The sequence below is a fragment of the Phaethon lepturus genome, unplaced genomic scaffold (genome assembly GCF_000687285.1).
Source record: "Phaethon lepturus isolate BGI_N335 unplaced genomic scaffold, ASM68728v1 scaffold16181, whole genome shotgun sequence".
Lineage (NCBI taxonomy): Eukaryota > Metazoa > Chordata > Aves > Phaethontiformes > Phaethontidae > Phaethon > Phaethon lepturus.
The window spans coordinates 32,011-53,893 of record NW_010520070.1 but is presented as its reverse complement, the minus strand read 5'-3'; the positions used below and the strand labels follow the sequence as shown (position 1 = coordinate 53,893).

At 41.5% G+C, this 21,883-nt stretch overlaps 1 protein-coding gene across 1 annotated transcript; it reads left to right on the top strand.

Annotated features, from left to right (window-relative positions):
• Window positions 1-1,243: 1,243 nt before the first annotated feature.
• On the top strand, window positions 1,244-17,899 carry IYD (iodotyrosine deiodinase). Its single transcript, XM_010297276.1, has 5 exons — window positions 1,244-1,424; window positions 10,709-10,903; window positions 12,887-13,046; window positions 15,569-15,725; window positions 17,717-17,899. Exons 1-5 carry the CDS (start codon window positions 1,244-1,246, stop codon window positions 17,897-17,899), a joined length of 876 nt encoding a protein of 291 aa, XP_010295578.1.
• The last annotated feature ends 3,984 nt before the right edge of the window (window positions 17,900-21,883 follow it).

The following is a 21,883-nucleotide window of genomic DNA, read 5'->3' as shown; positions in this document are numbered from 1 at the left end:
CTTCTTTTTATTTCTTCCAGAACATCCAGGATGAATAGAATACAGGGTTCTGTGAATCATTTTCCCTTTCCGGCTTCGTGCGGAGGTAATGCTGCCACTTATCTGTTTTATTGACCCGTTTACATAGCCAAGCTTGACACTGCAAGCTGCTATTCAATTGGTGATATTCTGATTTCCTGGGATAAGTTCAACATGACTAATTTTACAAGTTAAACATTGAAGAGATGCCATCAGTTTTTAAAAGTCACGTTCCCACTTGGCACGCTCTCATAATCATTGTTACAAGCAAGGTTACTGAGATCACCGTATGTCCTGGTTTTGGCTGGTATAAAGTTAATTTTCTTCCTAGTAGCTGGTATAGTGCTGTGTTTTGGATTTAGTATGAGAATAATGTTGATAAGACACTGGAGCTTTCGTTGTTGCTAAGTAGTGCTTATACTAAGTCAAGGACTTTTCAGTTTCCCACACTCTGCCAGCGGGGGGGTGCACGGGAAGCTGGGAGGGGGCACAGCCAGGACAGCTGGCCCAGGCTGGCCAAAGGGATATTCCCCACCATACAGCATCATGCTCAGTACATAACCTAGGGGGAAAGCTGGCCAGGGGCCACTTCTCAGAAACTGGCTGGAAATTGTTTGGCAGGTAGTGAGCAATTGCATTGTGCATAACTTATTTTGTATATTTTTTTTATTATTATAATTGTTATTATTATCAATAGTAGTAATAATAACTTCCCTTCCTTTTCTGTCCTATTAAACTGTCTTTATCTCAACCCACAAGTTTTACCTTTTCTTTTTTTATTCTCCTCCCCAGCCCACTGGGGCGGGGGGAGCAATGAGCAAGTGGCTGCATGGCCCTTAGTGCTGGCTGGGGTTAAAGTATAACACTGTAATGATAAAAATAAGAGGGAGAAGTGTTTTGCCTTAGTCTGGGGTTTTGGAAGATGTTTTTTTTAATTTTACACTGGACAGTGTTTATGCGTTTGTGTATGGTCATTGCTTCTGCTTGCTGTTTCTAAGCAGTTTCTTACCAGAAAAGATATAAATCTAGGTGTTCTTACCAGGAGAAGCACATCACAGATGAGACTGTGGGGGCGGTGGCTGAAAAACAGAAGCAAGGATAGGGTCAAGGACTGAACCTTGGGTCCACCCCTTTCTGCTTACTGCCGTTCTGCAGTTCCCTTTTCATCCTCTCCTCTTCAAAGAAACTGTTGAACTTGGAAGGAAGGCTCCACGTTTCCATAGTCATGGCACTCTTTTCTTCCCTAACCCCAGTCTTTATAGCCATTATATGTGTTTTGATGGGGGTAATACTGAAGAAGACTAATGGAGAGAAGGAAAAACGTGAGACTAAAAGCAAGCCTCTATCTCGCCCATGGGTGGATGAAGATTTAAAAGATGGCACAGACCACCACTTAGAGAAAGAAGGTAAGAAAAATCTTATCTATCTGAGCAATTTTGTTGTTTGAATTTGACCTGCTGATACGAGTAAAGGAGCTGCAATCTTCTCAACTTCTCCACAGTGATGGGAATGCATAGTGCTACGCTGTTGCTGTGCCCTGAGCTCAGATCCATGGAAGGACGCTGGCCTGATGTCACGTCACTCAGTGTAAATCTCTTATTTCCTCCAGATCCCACAGGTTGGAGTGCAAAAAGAAAATGTATTTTCAAAGACCCCTGTCTGTCCCCCTGCACAGCAGATCTCAGACCTACGAGGGACTCTGTAAAGAAAGGAGATACTGCTGAAGTCCCCTCAGCCTCTTCCCAGGTCTCATTAGTGTGGGCAAAAGGAAGAACCAAGCAGAGAGTTTCTATCTACGTTTTGTAGACATCTCGTCCCACTTTACCATCCAGTGCTACTTAGTTGATCCCAGCACGCCCAGAAAAGTTGGAAATGGGTTTACTACAGTTATTACAAAAGTCCTCTGTTTGTGACATCTGTGAATGCCTATGAGAGCTTTAGCTGGATTAACATTGGGATCATAGTGTTTGGGAGGTATGTTGATCAAATATTAAAGAACAAAATGTGGTGATGGTGCTGTTCACTGAACTACATATCTGAACCTGTACAGAATGCCCCCCTGCTTTTTTTTTTTTTTTTTGCAATTGAGATTTCTGATGCACAGCTTGGGCAAAAGTCTGAACACAAAATTTACCTTTCCTTCTTTTTGCTTCCTGACGACCCTCCGTTAGCTCCCTTCATTTTCTTGTGAAATAAAAATCTAAAGAGTTCTGTTCCTATGCAGTCTTTAAACTTGATTTAATACAGTTATTTGGGGTTTTGGCCTTCTGTTTGTTTGATTGTTTTTACTCAAGCAGGTTTCAAAGGTTTTTTGTGTGGTTTTTTTGTCCCATAAGGACATATTCCCCAAGTCTGCTTGCAGGAATCTTGGAATTTACACTCTTTTTCTGCATGTACACCTTTTTTTGAGAACCATTATTTCTCTTTATTTCTCAGTGTTCAGTGTACTTTGAGTTAGTGTTGTGTATCAGTTTCCAGAAATAGTTGATACTTGGAACCTTTTAAACCATGTTGACTATTTCCCAAATATATAAAACTTCTTTAAAGATTAGTTCATACGTTGTACCCTCCTTTGTACAATGCAAAATAGATTCTGTATAAAGTTATCCTATGTTTTCTTTGTCACTAATGCCTTACTAGTTCAGTTAAATGGCTGCAAATTAAAATTCCTGCGGGTAGTTCAAGTGATAATCTATGAATTGTCAGTGACATCTTTGACTACAGCTGTTTCTATCAGTTTAAAAATTTAGATCCTCTAAATAAACAAGCCTATTAGCTCTTAACAAGGAGCCTTGCTGCCACAGCTCCATATGTAAATTGTTATTCCTTTATGTCTTAGTTGTTTTCCCTTTTATTCAGGTGCTAAATTCAAAAATGTACTAGTTTTGAATTGCTTACAAAAAATTAGTAGACAGACATGTTTGTGCTGTTGCTAAAAGAAAATTTATTCCTTTTAAAATCAAACCTCTCTCAATGTACCATGTAATCCAATATTAAATTACGCTTTCTTGCTATGTTGCTTTTAACAACAAATAACCATCTTTCCCTTAATGCTGTGTGGTTCAAAACCAACATCTTTGCAAAACAGGCATGTCTTTTGTCTCCAGAAAAATTAAAATAATTGCAGCATGCCTGGGGAATTTTTTCTTCAGCAGGGGAAAGCCCAGCCTATGCAAGAAGAGAATATGGCCACCTTGGTAAGGATCTGCTACTCTGCTAACACTGCAATTAAGGATCAAAACATACTCATCTTGTGCCAGTGTTAAAATTTTCACTGACTGCACTAGATGCTGAAATGGGAACGTGGATATAAACAGAGATTTTCTTAATAGTAGAGAATATTTTACCTGCTGTGCAAATTCTACGACTTTAAATGTATCTTACTTTATCCAAAAAGCTCATTTCTACTTACATGCCTCAACCTGGCTTGTGTTTAAAGACCAAGTTCCTCTGAGGAGAATTTGAGGTAGGTGAGATGAAACATTTTTAAGGCCCCGTCTACAGCTCGAATCGAGGGCTGTCGCGGGTGAAGCAGCTGAGTTTTGAGCAGCCCCCTGACAGGAAGGGGCAGCTGAAGACCAAGTCTTCTGCTGCGTGTCCATGGCTGCAGTGAGGACGCGTTGCCAAGCGTGAAGCGCACTGCAAGGAAAGCGCTGAACTTACCGGGGCATCATCAGCCCCCCGGCCCTTCCCACAGGCGGCACGGCCAGGGACGTTTCCCCTGACGGGGCATGCCTTTGAGCTGCGGAGCGTTCGCTGTAACTACCTGGAGCGCTTGGGCAGACTCAGTAGGGTCACTTAATGGTGGTGAAGGGCAGAAGGGGGAGAGTCAAGTGCTCCTGAGCTTGTCCGTGTTACGCTTTCGGCAGCTGAAGAGAAGGATGTTTCTCAGAGGAGCCAGAAACCCAGTTCCCTGGTTGAGTGCAAAGCATTCACGCAGTGCGTTTGTTCAATGCCTTAGCTGGCAGTACTTCAGATTTCTTTGCGTACGCAGCTCTCCTATAACTTTTTCCTTTGTTTGTGCGATCCAGAATGAGAGGCTGTTGTGCTGTGGATTGTTAAGAATGTTCTGTATGTGTGTGTATCTGGCCATGCCTTGCGTTAGGCCACGTGTGATTAGCAATTAGATACAGATGAAAAAGACGTTACTTCAGCCTTGCCTTGAACAATGAGTCATAGGGGCTCTCTGCTAGGGCATCTGATCCCCAAAATGGTGGTACCTAGTCTCCCACCGCTCCGGGTTTACACACTTAGATCTTGCAAAGACAATTTCTGGCATATGATTCAGTCTTTAGCCCAGGGATCTTTCTTACTGTATATTGGTGCTGAAATCATGCCCTTCCCCAGTTAATTACGAAAATACACCTGTTAGGCTCAAGTCAAGAACAAACATAAGTCTCTTCCTTGGTCATATATTCAAATCAATACAATTGATGGATAAAGTAAATACAGACGCAGTTTAGAGTGGTGTGGAGGATGCGAATGAATTTTATTTGTATCCTTGTTACTCTGGGGATCAGTTGCAGAGATTACTAGCAAAGGCATTTTATGACTACATATTAATTGTGAGGACTTTGCTTGGTGATGTACTCTACTTAAGGACTATAAAGCGATGTGCAAAGGCCCAAATGCACCATCTCTTCTGAAAATGCAGTGGTCAATGCTTATGATACATCTTGTAATAGACCTCTCTCACTTAGAATTATTTCTCCTCTCCCCAATTTCAAAGGCTTCCCCTATCTTTTAATAATAATAGCGACATGAATGAGGCTGTAGCAATTTAATTTTCCAATTCAATGACAGTTCATGCTTTGTGTCATTTAGGAACACAGGACTTACATCGACATGATGCATCATTGTTTTTATCTCCCTGCTGCTGCAGACACCTCCAGCTTTTGTTGCCAACTGAATGAACTTGAAAACTGGCCTTTTTTGACCTTTAACCTTGCTGGAAGGCTATTCCAGAACTTCATGCTATGGGTTAAATATCCTTCTCTGCCTGCCTGCCTGCTCAAACCTATTTAATACTAGTCTATACCAATTTTTCCTGTTCCATCCTCTTTTTAGTTTGAAGGATACTTTTCCAGCCCTGGTGTATACCCTTCCTGTGGTTTATAGACAGCAGTCAGATTACCTCTCAGATTTCCTTTTACTATGTAAACAATTTTTCTCTTTATAAAACAGTCACTCCACTCCTCTGAAGATCTTAAGAAGTCTTCTGCAACTATATTCCAGTTTAAGGCAATTCTCACAATATTTTGATACAGGCATCTTTCTTCCAGGGTCTGCCTCTTCTACTTGACACTTGACCAACTCTTGGGGTGTCCAGGATCAGCCTGCTAACCACTTCTTATAACCTGCTTGTAAGGTACTCCACCTCTTCTAATTCTCTATTAGCCACACATTCAGTTCAGGATTAGATTCACTACTGGGATTCCTGTAGTGGCAGATTATGTAGCAGTCTGCCACTAATCGAGCAAAAAAACCCACAGGGTCCATTGCCCAGGATTTTAAGTCCAAAGATGTGAAAGCTTTCTTTATATGCATTTAATTGTATCTTTAAATTAGAAAAGAGGATTGGAAGAAGATTTCTATGCTTAGCAAACAATTCCTTAGAGACAAAAGAAAGAGCTGGTTTGGAAAGTAAATGCAATGGTCTAGACTGAGGTTAGTAGTAAGGTTTCTCAAGGATCAGTCTCAGGACCAATTATTAATATTATCTTGTGGTCTTTACATAAAACCAAGGAGTGTACAAGTGAAATTTCTTAATGACATACAGCTGGGATCCAATAACACAGGGAAGCGTCAATATAGGTAAAATAAATGGCCACAGAAATGAAATGACAAGTCATTGTTCTCAGTGTGAGTTTATGTTTTTAGGAACTCATGGTAAGAATTTTTGCTACAAACTGAGGCAAAATTTATTACATGATTTGTAGGCTGATTATAAACTCCCATATGAAATGTTGAAAAGAACACAAACATCATCCTAGAATGTATCCAGAGAGGAATTTCTGATAGTTAAAGAAATAGTACTTTTAAAATGAGATTTCACTTGGGATATCTGAGCCAAAACCATTTCAGACTTGCTTAAAAAGCAGGAAGCCTGATAAATATTGCAAATGTACAACAGAATTGGTGACAATCTTGAGAATGTGGCCAACAAGATAACAGACTGACTATGGACTTTGTCCATGAAATGATGAAATACAGAGATGTAAACAAGACATTTGTAGTATTGTATAATGTGACTATACAAACAGGAATATGTCTAAACACAGCAAGTAAAGATATAGAGAGCATGCACTAAGCAGATGGTGCTGATAATGATTTTAGCTTAGCATATGGATAATGTTAACCGCTAAGAATGAATAGTAGACACATGATGGAAGAGAATCAGTAATAGATGAATTTATTAAAAAAAAATGCTAGGAGAGTTTTGGTTTTGTGTGTCAGTTCTTTTTCATCTAGGTTCTTTTTCTGCCTCAGCCAGTATTGCCATTTTGAGTGTATTAAGGTTTTTAAGTTCTGCTTACAAAACTTAAGCTTCAATACTGTGATTCTCACAATTTCCTTCTCACTAGTCACGTCACATTTGTCCCATGTTCAACATCTTTGAAAGTACATTTCTTTTTTACCATGTTATATTAGGTTGAACCATCTTGACCACACAACAGCTTCACTTCTTTTCTTTTCTTCTATGTACATGGGAAAAAAAAAACAAACCACAAAACAAGCAAACAAACCTCTCAAAATTTAACTCAGCTTGACCTTAGGTAATACTGCAAGTTTTATACTTTCTCTCTTATAGCGCCTAGGTTTCTGTGCTAACTAATCCTTTTCTTCCATTCCTAGTTGCCTAAAGATCATTTAATTGAGATATTTATTTAACCAATTACATCTAAGGTTAATTATATACCTCTGACTTAAAGAAATACCAAATCTCTCTGCTTCTGGATCCCTGAGTTCTTTAATCTGAGTTCTTCCGCTTAATTTTTCTTAATGCTTTTTTTTCCCCAAGTTTGCTTAAAAATTGAGAGCCACGATTATAGACCTGCTTTCCCTTACCCTTTCATTTAGTCAATTAAATTGAATGAACTGATAATCTCAGTTTAAGGGTTCTTTTTTTATAAATTCCTCCCCTCTCACTGAAACCAAGAGAGTCACTGCACCAAGAGAAGAACAGGTTATTTGATTAAGTTATTGGATGCTTCAGCTGGGAAGCCTGGTTTCTAGTATTATGATATTTCATCTTCAGTGTATACCTAGAAAGCTATGCTTCTGCCATGTACGTCATCATAATGATATGTTTGAGGTAATATGACCCTTAAAGATGTGGTCTGATCTAAATGTGACCTTGGAGGGCCTTTGTAGGCTTCACACTGTCTCAGAAGACAGTTAATCTCAAAAAGCAACCCTTTTTTTAGCCATGCTACTTTTCTATTTCCTCCAGCCTTTGCTCCAATTTGACAAACTTCTTTTGTAAAGATTTTCAGTATTTTATAGACTAGTCTTGGTATCTTTAACTCAAAATGATTGTTGATGGTTTTGCAATAATACTAGAAAAAGAGATGACTGAGCAGAGCTTGGATTTGCTTAGGAGGCAAGGTTAGACCATCAAGTGTCCTCCATCAGTGGCTGAATAAAAATATGGTGCATTGAATGTATGCTATTTCCTATTTTCTGAACTTCGATAAAACCTCATCATAAGAAAGTAAATAGTGAGAGGACATAAGAACTTTTGGGTCCTGGAGTTAGTTTTATTTGACTGTTTCTAGGCTAGAAATAGTCTATTTCTATTTCCCAGGACACTGAACATTGTAAGCTTGGGAAATGGACAAGGATGATCACTACAACACGTTGATATAAGCACAGACACTACAGTCTCACCTGAGATTTTCACCAAGACACTAATCTAGTGCTTACTTTCAACATAGTTTTCTGGTCTGCCTTCTGATAGACAAAGCACGGCCTCAGCTGACTTCAGGAATTTTTTTGTTATCATAATGAAAATATTTCTCTCATTTAGAAACTCCTCTTATGTGAGTGCCTATGGATAGAATTAAGATGTGTGTCATTCTGTGTAACTGCTAAATTTCAGTTCAGCAATGAGTATCCTTGTTGTAGTAGCAGTACTGCTGTACGCAATATGGATTTGGAGAGGGAGAATTTATTTTTTCATAGCAATCAAGAGAGTTGCAATAGGCTATCCAGTTTCCAGGTCTGTAAGTCCTTCAAGAGAAGCTTGCAGGAGTGGTTATGTGCCCAAAGCTTGCATGATTTTCTGTCCTGACTGTCAGTGGGCCTGAGAAAAGTATTTTCCCTCTGTAACCTTCCTGCTCTATGTCACTTTTACAGCATGTGAAGAAACTCTGCATACAGGATGTATACAGCTTAAGGCTACAAAGAGATTATGTATTGGCTAATACACCTAAGAGAGGGAGGGCTAATGAGATACTATGCTGAGCAGTGATATATTTATCAGTCCTAATGAGACACCTACTGAATTTCTCTACTGGCCAGACAGCCCTCAGTCAAGTCAGAAAAGGTTGCTGCGTCACCATCTCCCAACTCCCTGCTTTTTCCCTTAGGATTTTACACATTTTTGGGCCATCCCTTTTTCTCTCAAATCCCTTGGCTGCCAGCCATTGCTGTCTCAACTTCTTTCTGTCTGTGGAAGGCTTTTTACTTTTACCATTTCTTTCTTTCTTATCTAGTAGGGTTTTAGCTCATGTCCTTTCGCACATCTTCACAGCAATCGTCTCAGTAAAACGGATCCAAGGTCACTGTGCCCCTGATTACATGGGCCCTGGCCTCTAGGCTGAGGGTTACACCTTCTTCCGAACCACCAGGCAGAGACGCAAGAGGCAGAGTTACTCGGCGAGTATGCATCCTGTGAGTTACTCCACAACTTCATTCCTTGTGAATCTTCAAGGAGAGGTTGCGTGTTGGCTTTTTACCAGCTTAATGTGGTGGTCCTTGAAAATGGCATCCTGTGGTAGTGTGCATACGTAGAGGAGGTGGGAAGGATACTGAGCTCTAACCGCCTCCCTCCTCCCCTCCCTGGCTACTCTACCACTCTAAAACATGTAGGATGTTGAACACTGGGTCCCCAACAGAAGTTCTTCCTCTCAACATCCTATTGCACAACAGTACTTGCTAGTGTAAACAGAGCCTTTGTAACCCCGCGGTATTCCCTTCACTGAGTGTGGAGGAGGAACAACAAAAACGGTGTGTGAAAGTCTCTGAAAGAGAAGATCACCAGAATCCTAGCAAAGGGCAAATACTAGTCAGCCGCTTGCTATTGAATGGTAGATAATCTACTTTACTAAATGTAAACCACAAAGGGAACACTAGGAAGAGGCATCTTCTTCCTTTTTCAGTTTGAGTGTGCAAGATGCCCACAAAAATAATTTTTACAACGGGTCACTGCTCACCATTACCCTGGAGCCAGGTCCTTGCAGACTGTGACCAAGAGTGCTACACAAACAAACTTTCTGGCTGGCTTCTTTGTATGCGAAATGAAATGAATGTTGTTTGGGGACCAGAATCCTTCTGTTTCGATCCAAAATATGAAACTGGATATATTGCAGCCTCTTGCACATGCTGAGCCACACTTGTGAATATTTCACTGCTGTTCATAAAATGAACAAAAAACCAGCCTGGTCTCTAAGGCAACTGCATACTACTAGAACACAGAAATAATTGCTGTTTGAATTTGCACTGGCAATTGATGTGATTCCAGAATAATAGCCTAATGGCGACTGAAAAAGAACTGGAATTTTTTTTTCCTGTCTTAGCCCTCTGTAGCAGATTGCTCAATACTATTGACTAGTGGAAATGCAAAATTTAAATGGCTTTAACTTCCATATCATAGTTGCAAAAGATGTGTTCTCTGATGATTCTAGGAATGCAGGAGAGGAAGAATTGATCTCAGAGACAACAGAAGATGCATTTTGTAGTATAAAACAACCCCAGAGACAGATTTCAGTGAAATGAGGCACCATTTTGAGTTCTTTAATTAAAGACAAGAAACACAATATCATACATTTGATATGTTCTTAACCTAAGTATAGATGCCTGTCACTCATTTCCCTTTTGCTGAAAGTATCATGAAACCAAAGTACTTGACCACAGAGTCACATTTGTGTAGAGCCTAGATTTGCGATGCTTCTGCTATGAAACATGAATATTTTATATATGCTGACATTCAGCTCTTCAGAGGAGATTTTACATGTCTTGGTAGTTAAGCTCTCTCCTTAACTTCAGTAATTTGATTGATTTTTTTCTTTTTAGACTGCTGAGGAAGGAACACACAGCTTCACACTTACTGAGAAAAGTGGGCTGAAAGGTTGGCCACCTTTTCATTGCTGTTTCAGCTTGTAACCCATTCTTACCGGCAGGCTTGCAGACTGAAGTGGAGAAGGCCATAACTTCCTCATGGATCAGACTTGCTACTGCCAGCTGGGACCCTCCTGCCTCTCAGTATTTAAACAAGGTGTTTATTCAGTAGCTGGGGCTAGGGATCAATGGGTTGCGTCAGCTGGAACCTCAGACTTTGCCTTTCCAGTGGTGTAGAAGTGCAATGTATGGCAGTGCAGGCTAAAGTGCATTACGGTGGTGAATGCCAAAGATATAAACAGCATTCTCCAGCAAAAATAAATCCCTAACCACTTTTATTTTCTTGCAGAGGTTGATGAAGACTGGCAAGGACTTGATGAAAACATTGCCCATGTCCCCTTTTTCGCAGAGCGCTACTCTGAGGCTGAAATGATTAAAAGGTCACAGATGTTTCATGAGCTTCTTAGTAAGAGGCGGTCTGTCAGGTTTCTCAGTGATGAGCCAGTCCCCAGGGAGGTTATCGATAATGTCATCAGAACAGCAGGTATGGTACTGAGTGGTTCAAGGTCTGGGGAAAAAAGAAGCAAGCTTCAGCATTGCTGTTCAACTGTGTAAAAGTGATGTGGAAAAGCCAAGGGAATTGTTACTTGGCTTCTGGTTTTCCTACATGCACCTGTAGCCATAATGAATGAGCACCCATTGATTGATTGGAAATTACTCAGCTTGAACAACTATGTGTTGAGGACATAGCATTTCAACAGCATGAAACAAAACATTTCATTTTCAAGCTTTAAAAGATGTTATTTTAAATATAATTGATGTACAGTTTAGTGAAATATCTTTAAAATTGAAGTATTGAAGTAGTGCTCTCAAAAATGTCAAACCATGTGTATTTCATATGTTTTAAAATTTCATTCTTTATGATGATATTTTTCATGTGTAGTTTTTGTTTGTTAGGTCTTTTTTCCCCCAAACAAATTGATGAAATTTTCTCAGCCATGCAAAATTTTTCGGTTGACATAAATGGTTGGGGTTTATTATGGGAAAAAAGTTGCAGTCTAGAAAAAAACCCAACTTTTCCAGTCTTTTCAGCATCAGTGCCAGGCCCTATTGTATATGACTGGACAGTTATGCTGAGGACCCTGATCAAGGTTATTTGACTGAGTGTCAGAAAAGAATTTTCCTTTATTTTTTTGTGAAAGTATGTACTTCAAATCATTGCTGTAATGTCCTGGCCTAATCTCATCTCTGTGTTACTCACATTGACTTCATCCTGGAGTGGTTTTGACCCTCATTATTTCTCTTATTTTATGAACCAGTCACTGTTATTATAGAAAATATTCACAAGCTGCCCTAGAAAAAGTTCAGTAGCCTCGAGCAGGATTAATAATATAGAGATTCTTAGCATTTGAGGTGCATTGTTTTCCCTTTAAAAACTGTAAGCAGCTCTGTTACTGCACTGTAACGAGTTTCCATCTTCCTCTAATTAGCTGGGAGTCATTAAAACACTGATCATGTTTTGGCAAATGCAGCAAAGCGAACAAGCCTGGAGTGCAGATGAAGTACTTAGTAACCCTGAAAGCTTTGGGCTGTGTGGAGGAAAGGAAAACAAAGCAAAGCATAAATGTCATCAGTTCTTACCCAAACCTGAGGAGAGGCAAAGTTCATGATATAAACACATTTTAATGTAAAAGATAGTTCAAGCTGCTTATTCAGTGTTTCTCAAACTGAAACCAGTGCTTAGGTAAGAAAATATTGTATGTGTTCAAGACCTTTAAATATTTTTAAAATCTCTATGAGCTGTTAGAGAGACCTGAACAGTCTCCTTAACCTATTTCTCTGTGATCTTGTACTATATTCTTCAGCTTCTGGCTTTTATCTGCTAAGCAGTTAAAATATTCTCCAAAGGTGCTGGTGTGTAATGATCAGGACTGAATGAGCAAGTGCAGATTTAATATGTGCACACCTACATACACCAGCTGTCTTTGGGACAACAAACTCAAACCTGTATGCTATATGGCAGATGTCTGCATTGTGCAGCTCCTCATCTTAGTCAGCGACAGATTCCTGCGGGTGGGCGCTTAGCCTTGTTTCCCTGAAAGCATTAGCTTTGCCCTTCAGCTAAAACCATGTCTCAGAGTTGGTTGCATATTCAAATGGTGCGTTGCTTTGGGTATAATGCTTTGCATTAACATCACTGTGTGCATATATTGCACCGTAATACTGCCTCACCATAAGAACCACAAAGGGATTTTTACAAATCCTTAACTTTTGTTTCCTGTAAGATGGCTGTATGAAAGGACTAACCTCTGTCATGGAATGGGACTTTACATTCTTTGAGAAACAAATGAACAGAGGTTGTCTGCCAGAATTTATCTCAGTCCTTTTGTTCCCATCTCATCAACTTGCATCCCCATTGCTCCGTTGGTCAGTGTGAAAGCCCACGTGGAAGACCTGATACTCTCGCTGCACACCCTCCCTCAGCATTGTGCCAACTGGGTTTTCATCTTTCTGGTTTTGTACTAAGGTACTTCACCCAGTGGAGCGCACACTGAGCCCTGGACCTTTGTGGTAGTGCAAGATCCACATTTAAAACATAAGATTCGTGAGACTGTAGAAGAAGAGGAGGAAATCAACTACAAAAAAAGGATGGGAGACAGATGGGTTAATGACCTGAAAAGATTGAGGTAAGAAAAAGTCTATTGGCTAAGGGCTTTGAAGGGAGCTGTGTTTTGATTTAGGAAAGACTATATCGGGAAGTTTTAGTCATGCTTTTTTTTTTTTTCTCCTTCATTTTTTCCCACTTATTTTCAGGAAGGAAAAAAAAAAACCCTGGAAATATTCAGCTCAATTTTTAACACCTGGTTTTTAAAGTGTTCTTTCAAGTCCATGCTTCTTAAACTCTCACTAGTTTTCTGGTGCTGCTCATGAGGGCAGCTGTAAATATTTCCCACATCCTGACCACAGAAAAAGAAGGAAAGCGGGGTCAGAGACTGCCTCAGCCAGAGAGTTGCCAAGGTCGCTATGTTGTGGTCCTTTTACTAATTTAAAGTTGGGAGGAAAAGACTCCTGTCTGAGGAAAATGGAGTTCCCACACAGCAGGAGCTGAAAAGAAATATTACTATCTATATGTTAATTCTGGCTGCCTTGTTTTACGGGCCAGGTGAGATGCAGCATCCGACTGACACACAGAAAAGAAAAACTCACTATGCCTGTGTGCTTCAATCTTACCTGAAGAATCATAGAATCACAGAATGGTTTGGGTTGGAAGGGACCTTAAAGATGATCAAGTTCCAACCCCCCTGCCAGGGGCAGGGACACCTTCTGCTAGACCAGGTTGCTCAAAGTCCCATCCAACCTGGTCTGGAACACTTCCAAGGATGGGGCATCCACAATTTCCCTGGACAACCTGTTTCAGTGCCTCACCGCCCTCATAGTGAAGAATTTCTTCCTTATACTTAATCTAAATCTACCCTTTCAGCTTAAAGCCATTACCCCATGTCCTATAGCTATAGGCACTGATAAAAAGTCTGTCCCCATCCTTCTTATAGGCCCCCTTCAAGTACTGGGAGGCTGCAGTAAGGTCTCCCCAGAGTCCCCTCTTCTCCAGGCTGAACAACCCCAACTGTCTCAGCCTGTCTTCATAGGAGAGGTGCTCCATCCCTCTGATCATCTTCATGGCCCTTCCTCTGGACTTGCTCCAACATATGTTGTAGGGGATACCCCAGAGCTGGACGCAGTGCTCCAGGAGGGGTCTCAGAAGAGCAGAATAGAGGGGGAGAATCACCTCTCTCGACCTGCTGGTCATGCTTGTTTTGATGCAGCCCAGGATACGGTTCACCTTCTGGGCTGCAGGCGCACATGAAGGAAAGAAAAGAAGAATGAAGTACGTAACTCAGATGTTCAGCACACTCATTCCCGTTGCATGAATTGGTCTTGATTCTCAAGTTGATGGGAATTCTATTGAGTAAAAGCACCACAGTTTAGAAAATTGAAGTGATAAAAGCAGTTTGTCTTGAATTCTTCTAGCATCCTTTTCCATTTCTTCCTCCCTCTCGCTTTTAATACATTTCTAAGATTCGGAAAGAATGTTTGGAAAGAAAAGCTTAAAAATATGTGTAGAATCGTGCCTTGGTGGCTGGTTCATAAAATTGCCCCCAGTAAAAGGGATCATGTACTCTCTATCTTGAAACTTTTCCAAGCATTTGACTCCATCGTTTTTTGTTTTTTTTCTATGTAGCCTCTGTTGCCATAACTATTGCCCAGTTTTTTCCTGTTGTTTGCCAAACAATGAAGCTCCCAAAGTCATTGGAAGCTTTGCTGTTGACTGAGGTAGCCCCAAGGCATGTCTGTATGCAAGTGCTGAATTATGCAGTATTTAATTGTTTCAAATACCCTCCGAAGTCTGACTGACTTGCTTAAGTTCACACAATGGGAAGAGGTTTACTGAGTCTTGGCTTGTGAAATGAAGCATATGTGTAAAGCTTTATAGGATTGATTTCCCCTACTTGTTTCATAATGTTATTACTTTTCAGGTGCTTATGTGCTATGTAAATTTATGTGCTATGTGAACAACTAAAATATAGTATTGTTTATATTTTCCGTGGGAACATTAAAAAGCACACATTTTCTTATCTAAATCCTACATCATAATTGTATATATTGTCATAAAAAAAATCAGGAACCAAATGTATTCTAACAACGCTGAAATACCCAGAAACAGAACAACATTTTTTGCTGTGAGAATATATTTAGGTTTACCTCTTAGACCAAGCAGTTTTGAACTTTTCTGACAGCAGTTTTCCCTGCAATCACAAAAAAAATGTTGGCACTGCTGGTAACAGGTGGAACGGCAATTCTGCAAAATTCCAGGAATTAAATAATCTCAAAGGCAAATGCTCATGAGGCCCGTTCATAGATAAGGGGTCAAGAACTACCTCCTATTTTTATGCAATTCCACTCTTCAGAGTGAATGCATCAACTCCTCAGCTGAATCTATTAAAATTGAGAACTATATTCAAGCTTTTTTTTTTCAGAAGTATTTCTATTTATGTTGATAATACTTAATCATTTGCAATAAATGTTCTAAGCTTTAGTTTACTGCTATAATTGTCATATACCTTTAGTGCCCCTTTGCAGACAGTAAATGTGACTTATGGGAAAGTGAACAGGTTGCAAAACAAACGTCTCAAACATTATTCTTTTGCAGAACAAACTGGATCAAAGAGTACTTGGACACTGCTCCATATCTGATCCTCATTTTCAAGCAGGTATATGGGCGGCTTCCAAATGGCAAAAAGAAGACCCACTACTACAACGAAATCAGTGTTTCTATCGCCTGTGGCATCCTGCTTGCTGCGCTGCAGGTACGTTGACAGAACTGACATACTGCGAGTCGATATATCAGTTTGGGTTACATACCAAGACTATTCTGCCCAAATGAGGGTAGAACCCAATTTAGATTTTAACATTATCAGTCCTCTGGATTACTCCAATTCCTGGCAATATGTCTTAGTTTTGAGTTACTCTGCACAGGCCCACATCTGAGAAGGTGATTCCTACCCTCAGGACTGATTAACAAGAAGAAAAATGTAATGCAGCTTACTTCCAGAGTTGTCACTCTTCTTCCAGCACAGGCTTCAGCCCCTGTGATTTCTGCCTTCTGCTCACAGGGCTGACAGGGTCTGCAGGTTACCCAGGCATGGCTGTACAGTGCCGCACTGGCCCCTGCTTTTCAGTAATCCCTAAAAAATGGCTTGACCCCAAATCATTTCTAGTACACAATGCTGGAAAAAAATATCAGGGACGTATTTCACAGAACAGGCTCTACTATTTCAATCAGTTTTTCCGAGGCATTTCTGAAAGTGAAGTGATCTGTAAAGCTCAGCATGTTTGACACCAGCCAGTTGGATTTTCTCGGCGGTTTCTCAGTGCGCAATTCTGCTTGTTGTACCTGATGTACTCACACAGATGTTTAAATAGTGAAGCTATTCCAGTTGCTAACTTGGCCTGTCGGCAGGATAACAATAAGGTGCCACCTCTTATATTAGGCCTATTTCCTACCAGGAACTGCCAGTTCTCCTCCATTCTGTTTTGAGTGACGCTTCCCTGCCCACACTGCTGCTCCTCGGGAGGATCTTCAGGATAGGAAATCTGAGAAGTGAGCAGTGCAGAAGCAAATCGCTGGGGTGTTGCTGCTCTGTGGCTGCACAGGGCTCTGTATTGTCCCTCCATGGAGCTGAGACCAAAGGGGACGTACAGGGAGTGGGGAGAACCAGCACTGTGTAGCTAGTGCCTTAGTCAGAAGCAGTAGGAGTGACAAGGCTCCACTTTTCCCTGTGCCAGCCCACCATCAGGTGGGATTTCTGAGGCTCCCTACCAGCTGTTAAGCTCCTTAGTGATATCTCTTTCCCGGCTCTTAGAAACTGTCAACATTAAAGGACACAATGCCACGGACTCATAACCTTGAGCACCACCTCTGTTAGCTCTTCCACTATAGGGGTGGTGAGCACCACCACTATTAGTTGTTCTCTTCAGAAGATCATAGAGGTTACTTAACACGAGAGGCCCATTGCCTGAACACCTCTGCCTGGCTGCCTTTAATATCTCAAAGCCTCCCAAACCACTTGCTTTAAGTGACAGGGAGGCTACTTCTGTCAACTCTCAGGAAGCATCTCAGCTGTGTGGTCATACCTTGGATAATGTCAGCTCTTTACTGTTTGTCAGATTGTTTAGCTTTTTTTGTGAAATTTCATATGAGAGGAAGAGTGATGCATAGACTTATTTTGGGGTTCTGATGTAAGCCAGAACATTGACCACTGTAAGACATGGCAACAGACTCCTGTGGCAACTTCTGAGGCAGAGCCTGTGCCCCCTGTCCCCATGAGGTTCAGCTCTTGAGCAGGAACAAGTGTTCACAAAGCTGTAAGGCATCTTCCTGCCAGCTGTATGGGGGAAAGAACAGAAACATTTCTCGGTATGAGACAGATGATCCACATGGGATGATATTCCAATGATATCTCTGCAACTGCCTCTCAGCTTCTCTGTAGCCATGGGTCCTCCATTACACAGAACGCTGCAGGCAGGCTCCTGCTGTACCACATACAGACATGTCAGGCAGAATGTGCTGTTGATGCAGTGGAGAAATGCTGTACTTTTTCTGTAAGCAAAGCTGGCATCTTTTATGGTACCGTTGAGGCTATTAGTAAATCAGATGTTCTAAAGCCTGCAGTAGAGTCTAACAAAGCAGCATTTCTGGGCTAGTCAATACGACAGTGTGTACAGGTCTGGTGGGAATAACAGATACAAATACAGAGTACAGCCCTGTCTCACTCTGTTGCTGTCTGTCTTGCTGCAGAATGTGGGTCTGTACACCGTGACTTCCACACCCCTCAACTGCGGCCCCCAACTCCGGGTGCTGCTCCAGCGCCCCGCTAATGAGAAGTTGCTCTTGCTACTCCCTGTTGGCTATCCCAAGAAAGATGCTACTGTGCCCGCGCTGACCCGAAAGCCACTGGAAGACATCATGGTGGTCATGTGAGCCCAGCACCACAAGGAAGGAGCATATCCCTGCTGCCAGCTAGTAGCGGTTGGACTTGACGATCTTCAAGGTCTTTTCCAACCTAAGTGATTCTATGATTCTAAGCAGCAGCCCGCTGAAGCTGTCCCTGCTGTTTCTGTGTGTTGTCCTCCTATGTCACTGCTGCTCTGCCTGTTTACACCTGTATTTCTTTTAGTGCGAGCAATCATGGTGGCTGCTTCTACTCATAACAGCAAGTAGTCAAGCACCATGCATTTGACAGATGCTATTTCCAGTGAGTCCAGACAGTTGTTCTGGGAGACACGTGCAGTGGCATTCAAATGACCTTCGTCACTCAATTTTTTTCTTATGCATTGTAGGGACAAATCTCCCCTTGAACTGGAACATGTATTCTCCTTATATTTTTTGATTACCATTACACAGTTATTTTAACTTCAGAGTTTTAATGGAGGTTGTATTAAAAGCTATAAAGAGGTCAAACTCAGCTGTCTTATCTTGATCACGCTATTTAAATGCCCCTTCCCCTTCACTGTGTTCAGTTCTGCATAGGAGGAAGCTATTTTTCTCATATAAAGTAACATTTTCCCTACTTGATTGAGCTCAAAAACCTTGTCTATACCAGGCTTTCTTAAACTATTGCTGGTACAAGTGTCTTCAGCTGGGGGAGATCTAGTAGGAACAAGGCATCCAAGTAATTTCCCTGTTACCGTTTATTTATACGTGTTCCAGGCACAGTTAGATCATATGGCAGCTCTCAGTCATGCCCCCTATATTTGCTGCTTCCACTGGAAGAGGCCCAGAGGGAACTAATATTCTGGTTATACTGTTTACACCTACAACTATACCAGTTTAACATTCTGAAATTTAAACTGCTTTAGAGACGCTGACACGTGAGAGGTGCTTTCATATCACACCAAATCAGGCATGTTTTGTTTTCTTTTACGGCTGCTTCCCACAAAAGCCTTGTCTGCAGGCAAGGGGTGAATGGGCACCAGCTGATGCTCCTGATATCTGTGCTGGCAGGGCCCCCTCGTGGGGTTGTGGTTCCTGCCGGCTTGGCCGACAGCACAGGATGAGAACGCTGAACGAGAGATGTCCTTCCCTGAAGCTGGCTGGTTTTTGTGAAATACTTTCCCACCCTGCTGTCTGCTGCGTGTAGCTTCAGGCAAATTCAACCAAACTGGCTTCGCCCTTCCTTGGGGCTTGCTCGAGTTAACTTGCTGCACCTTGTCTGAAGTCAGTCCTGTGTAACGTGACCTGTTGTCAGCCGAGCGAGCGGAGGGGGTAATGTTTTGCAGAGGCACAGCTTTTTGTGCTGTCAAGGCCCCTCTGTCACCCAATGAGAAAAACTATTTTCCTCTTTGGCAGACCACTTGGCTGGTATTTAGCAGGCATGGCTATGTGTTCACCGGTTTTACTAGTCCCATTTCACATCCTCAGTGGTACAGCAGTGGCAGGAAGAGTTTCTCACATGGATCTAGTCTGAAATGGGCTTTTATAACTACAGTAAAATAAATTAAAAAAAGAAGTCTTGTGTCTACACAGTTGCCAGGTCTAAAAGCTAGTCAAGGAGAGAGGGATGAGCTAAACCAAGTGAAGGCAGACTGGCTGCTGGTCCCCAGTTATCAGGGATACACGTTAAAGTCGCTGTAGCAAGTTTTCCTTCTGTGCAGATGCTGCTCTGCCATATCAGGCCCCTTTGCAAAGCAGCTCGTATCTGCTGTAAATGCCCTGTTATGTCTGGTTTTAATTCAGAGTTCACACTGATAGAGGGCTGAACCATTGTGATCTCTCCTATAGCTACAGAAATAAACTGCTTCTGCCTGGCCTCAGTCTGCAAAAGAGACTGCATGTTTATTCAGTGACAGCACTCAGAGGTGCTTTACCAAATGAATTCAGTTTATACCAGCATGAGCTTGCATATATAAGGCTATTTCTAGTAAGGTTGCATAATTAAAAAATCAAAGAGCTAAACCACTTTAAAATATTTTTTAAATTGTCACAATAAAAAATATTGGTATATACCAATGTACCTCTTTATACCAAAAAAGATTAATGGTGTTTTTTTCCCTCATATGTTGATTCTGGAAACTAACATGCACATAGTAGCAGAAAAAGCCAAGCCCTCACGCCTACTGGATGGGAAAGATTCTACCCTGGAAAGCACTTCTGGAGTCACAAAATTTATATAAAAGATGCATTATTTTTTTCTTCATAAAAATATCTATTCAAATGCAAATACTCCACTAGTATTACAACTGCTGATCATACTGCAGTGTCTCTTATAAATCATGTTAGTGCTCTTGTTGTGACAAGCTTACCTGGAATTGCCACTATTCTCTGAGAAGTATGCTGTCTTTACTCAAAACACAAATTAAACAAGAATAAATTTTGCCTTTCCATGTAGAACATTATTAAATAAAATTAAAGTTAGCATCTAAATTGTTTTACACTTAACTAAGGATTTTTCCTTTGTTTGGGTGAACAAACAATGTTTTTTTCAGGAAAAGAACATTCTGGGAGGATTGTCTCCCACACAACCAGTAGGGATTTAATTTTTATATTCCTCCCCTTGTTACCTTTCACACCAAGATTAAAAGACTTGACAGGATTACTAAAAGAGGCTGGAACTTGGTATCTCTTCTCATAATACCTTATGGCTACATCTCCCAAAGGCTCTGGACTCAATCTACCCACCTCTTTTAGAAAATGACTGCACTACTTAGATGGGAAGTAAGCACTTTAGCAAACATAGCTCTAAATATGAGTTTTCTAGAATCACAGAATAATCAAGGTTGGAAGCATCCATCCTCTCCAAACCACTGCACAAAGCAGGTCTAGTTAGATTAGGTTGCTTAAGGTCTTGTCCAATCAACTCTTGAACAACTCTAAGGATGGAGAACCTACAACCTCTTTGGACAACCTATATGCTATTTGTTCACTTCCATAGTAAAAAAATTGGAATTTCCTGTTTCAGCTTGTGTCCATTGCCTCTTGGACAATGCTGTGCATCTCCAAGAGAAGTCTTGGCTTAGTCTTCTCTGTATCTTCCAATGGGGTAGCTGCAGACAGCATTTATGTCTCCCACGAGCCTTCTCTTCTCCAAACCGAACAAACACAGTTCTGTGTGCTCCAACTCCCTGGCCAGCTTGGTGGCATCTGCTGAACATGTTCCAGCACGTCACTATCTTTCTGGTACTGAGCAAGCTAAAACTGGACACAGTACTCCAGGCATGGCCTGACAAGTGCCAAACAGACAGGAAGGATCCTTCACTGGACCTGCTTGCTACACTTTTACTGATGCAGCCCAGAATATGGTTGGCTGCCTTTTCTTCAAGGTGAAGATTCATGTTCAACTTGTCCACCATGGGGTTCTTTTCAGAAGAGCTGCTTGCAGCCAGCTGACCCCAACCTGTACAGTGGCACTAGCTTATTCTAGCCCGGGTACAGGACTTTGTATTTACTTTTGATGAAATCGATGAGGTTCCTATCAGCCCATTTCTGCAGCCTGTTCAGGTCATTCTGAATAGCATCCCCACTCTCCAATGTTACAACCACTTCCTGCAATTTGATGTGGTTCCCAAACTTGCTAAGAGTGCACCCTGTCCTGTCACCATTTGCCCTCACTTCTCTTGAGGTTATGGTAACTGTCCCCAGGTATATCTCGTTTAAAGTCTTCCCCACCAGGTTAACAAGCTTGTTTCCAAACACACGCTTGCCACACTTTCTCAGATGCATCCCACCTCTGTTCAGTAGCCCTTGTTCCTCAGAGAGAGTCCTGTAGACAAAAAAACCAAGCCCTGCCTGTGATACCAGCCACACAGGCAAGTGTTGACCCACTGAAGGAGCCCACTTCTACGCAGGCCTTTCCCCTTGTCTAGAGAGGAGACAGCACCTTCACCCCGCTCCCAGAGCCACCTTGCTGGATATGCTCCCAGTCTCTCCTGGCAGCATTAGTGGTGCCTACGTATTATACGTAGCAAG

Coding starts and splice junctions, on each gene's coding strand:
- IYD (XM_010297276.1), top strand. CDS start 1,244: ATGGCACTCTTTTCTTCCCTAACCCCAGTCTTTATAGCCATTATATGT. Junction 1,425..10,708: donor CCACCACTTAGAGAAAGAAG/GTAAGAAAAATC, acceptor ATTTTCTTGCAG/AGGTTGATGAAGACTGGCAA. Junction 13,047..15,568: donor AATGACCTGAAAAGATTGAG/GTAAGAAAAAGT, acceptor ATTCTTTTGCAG/AACAAACTGGATCAAAGAGT.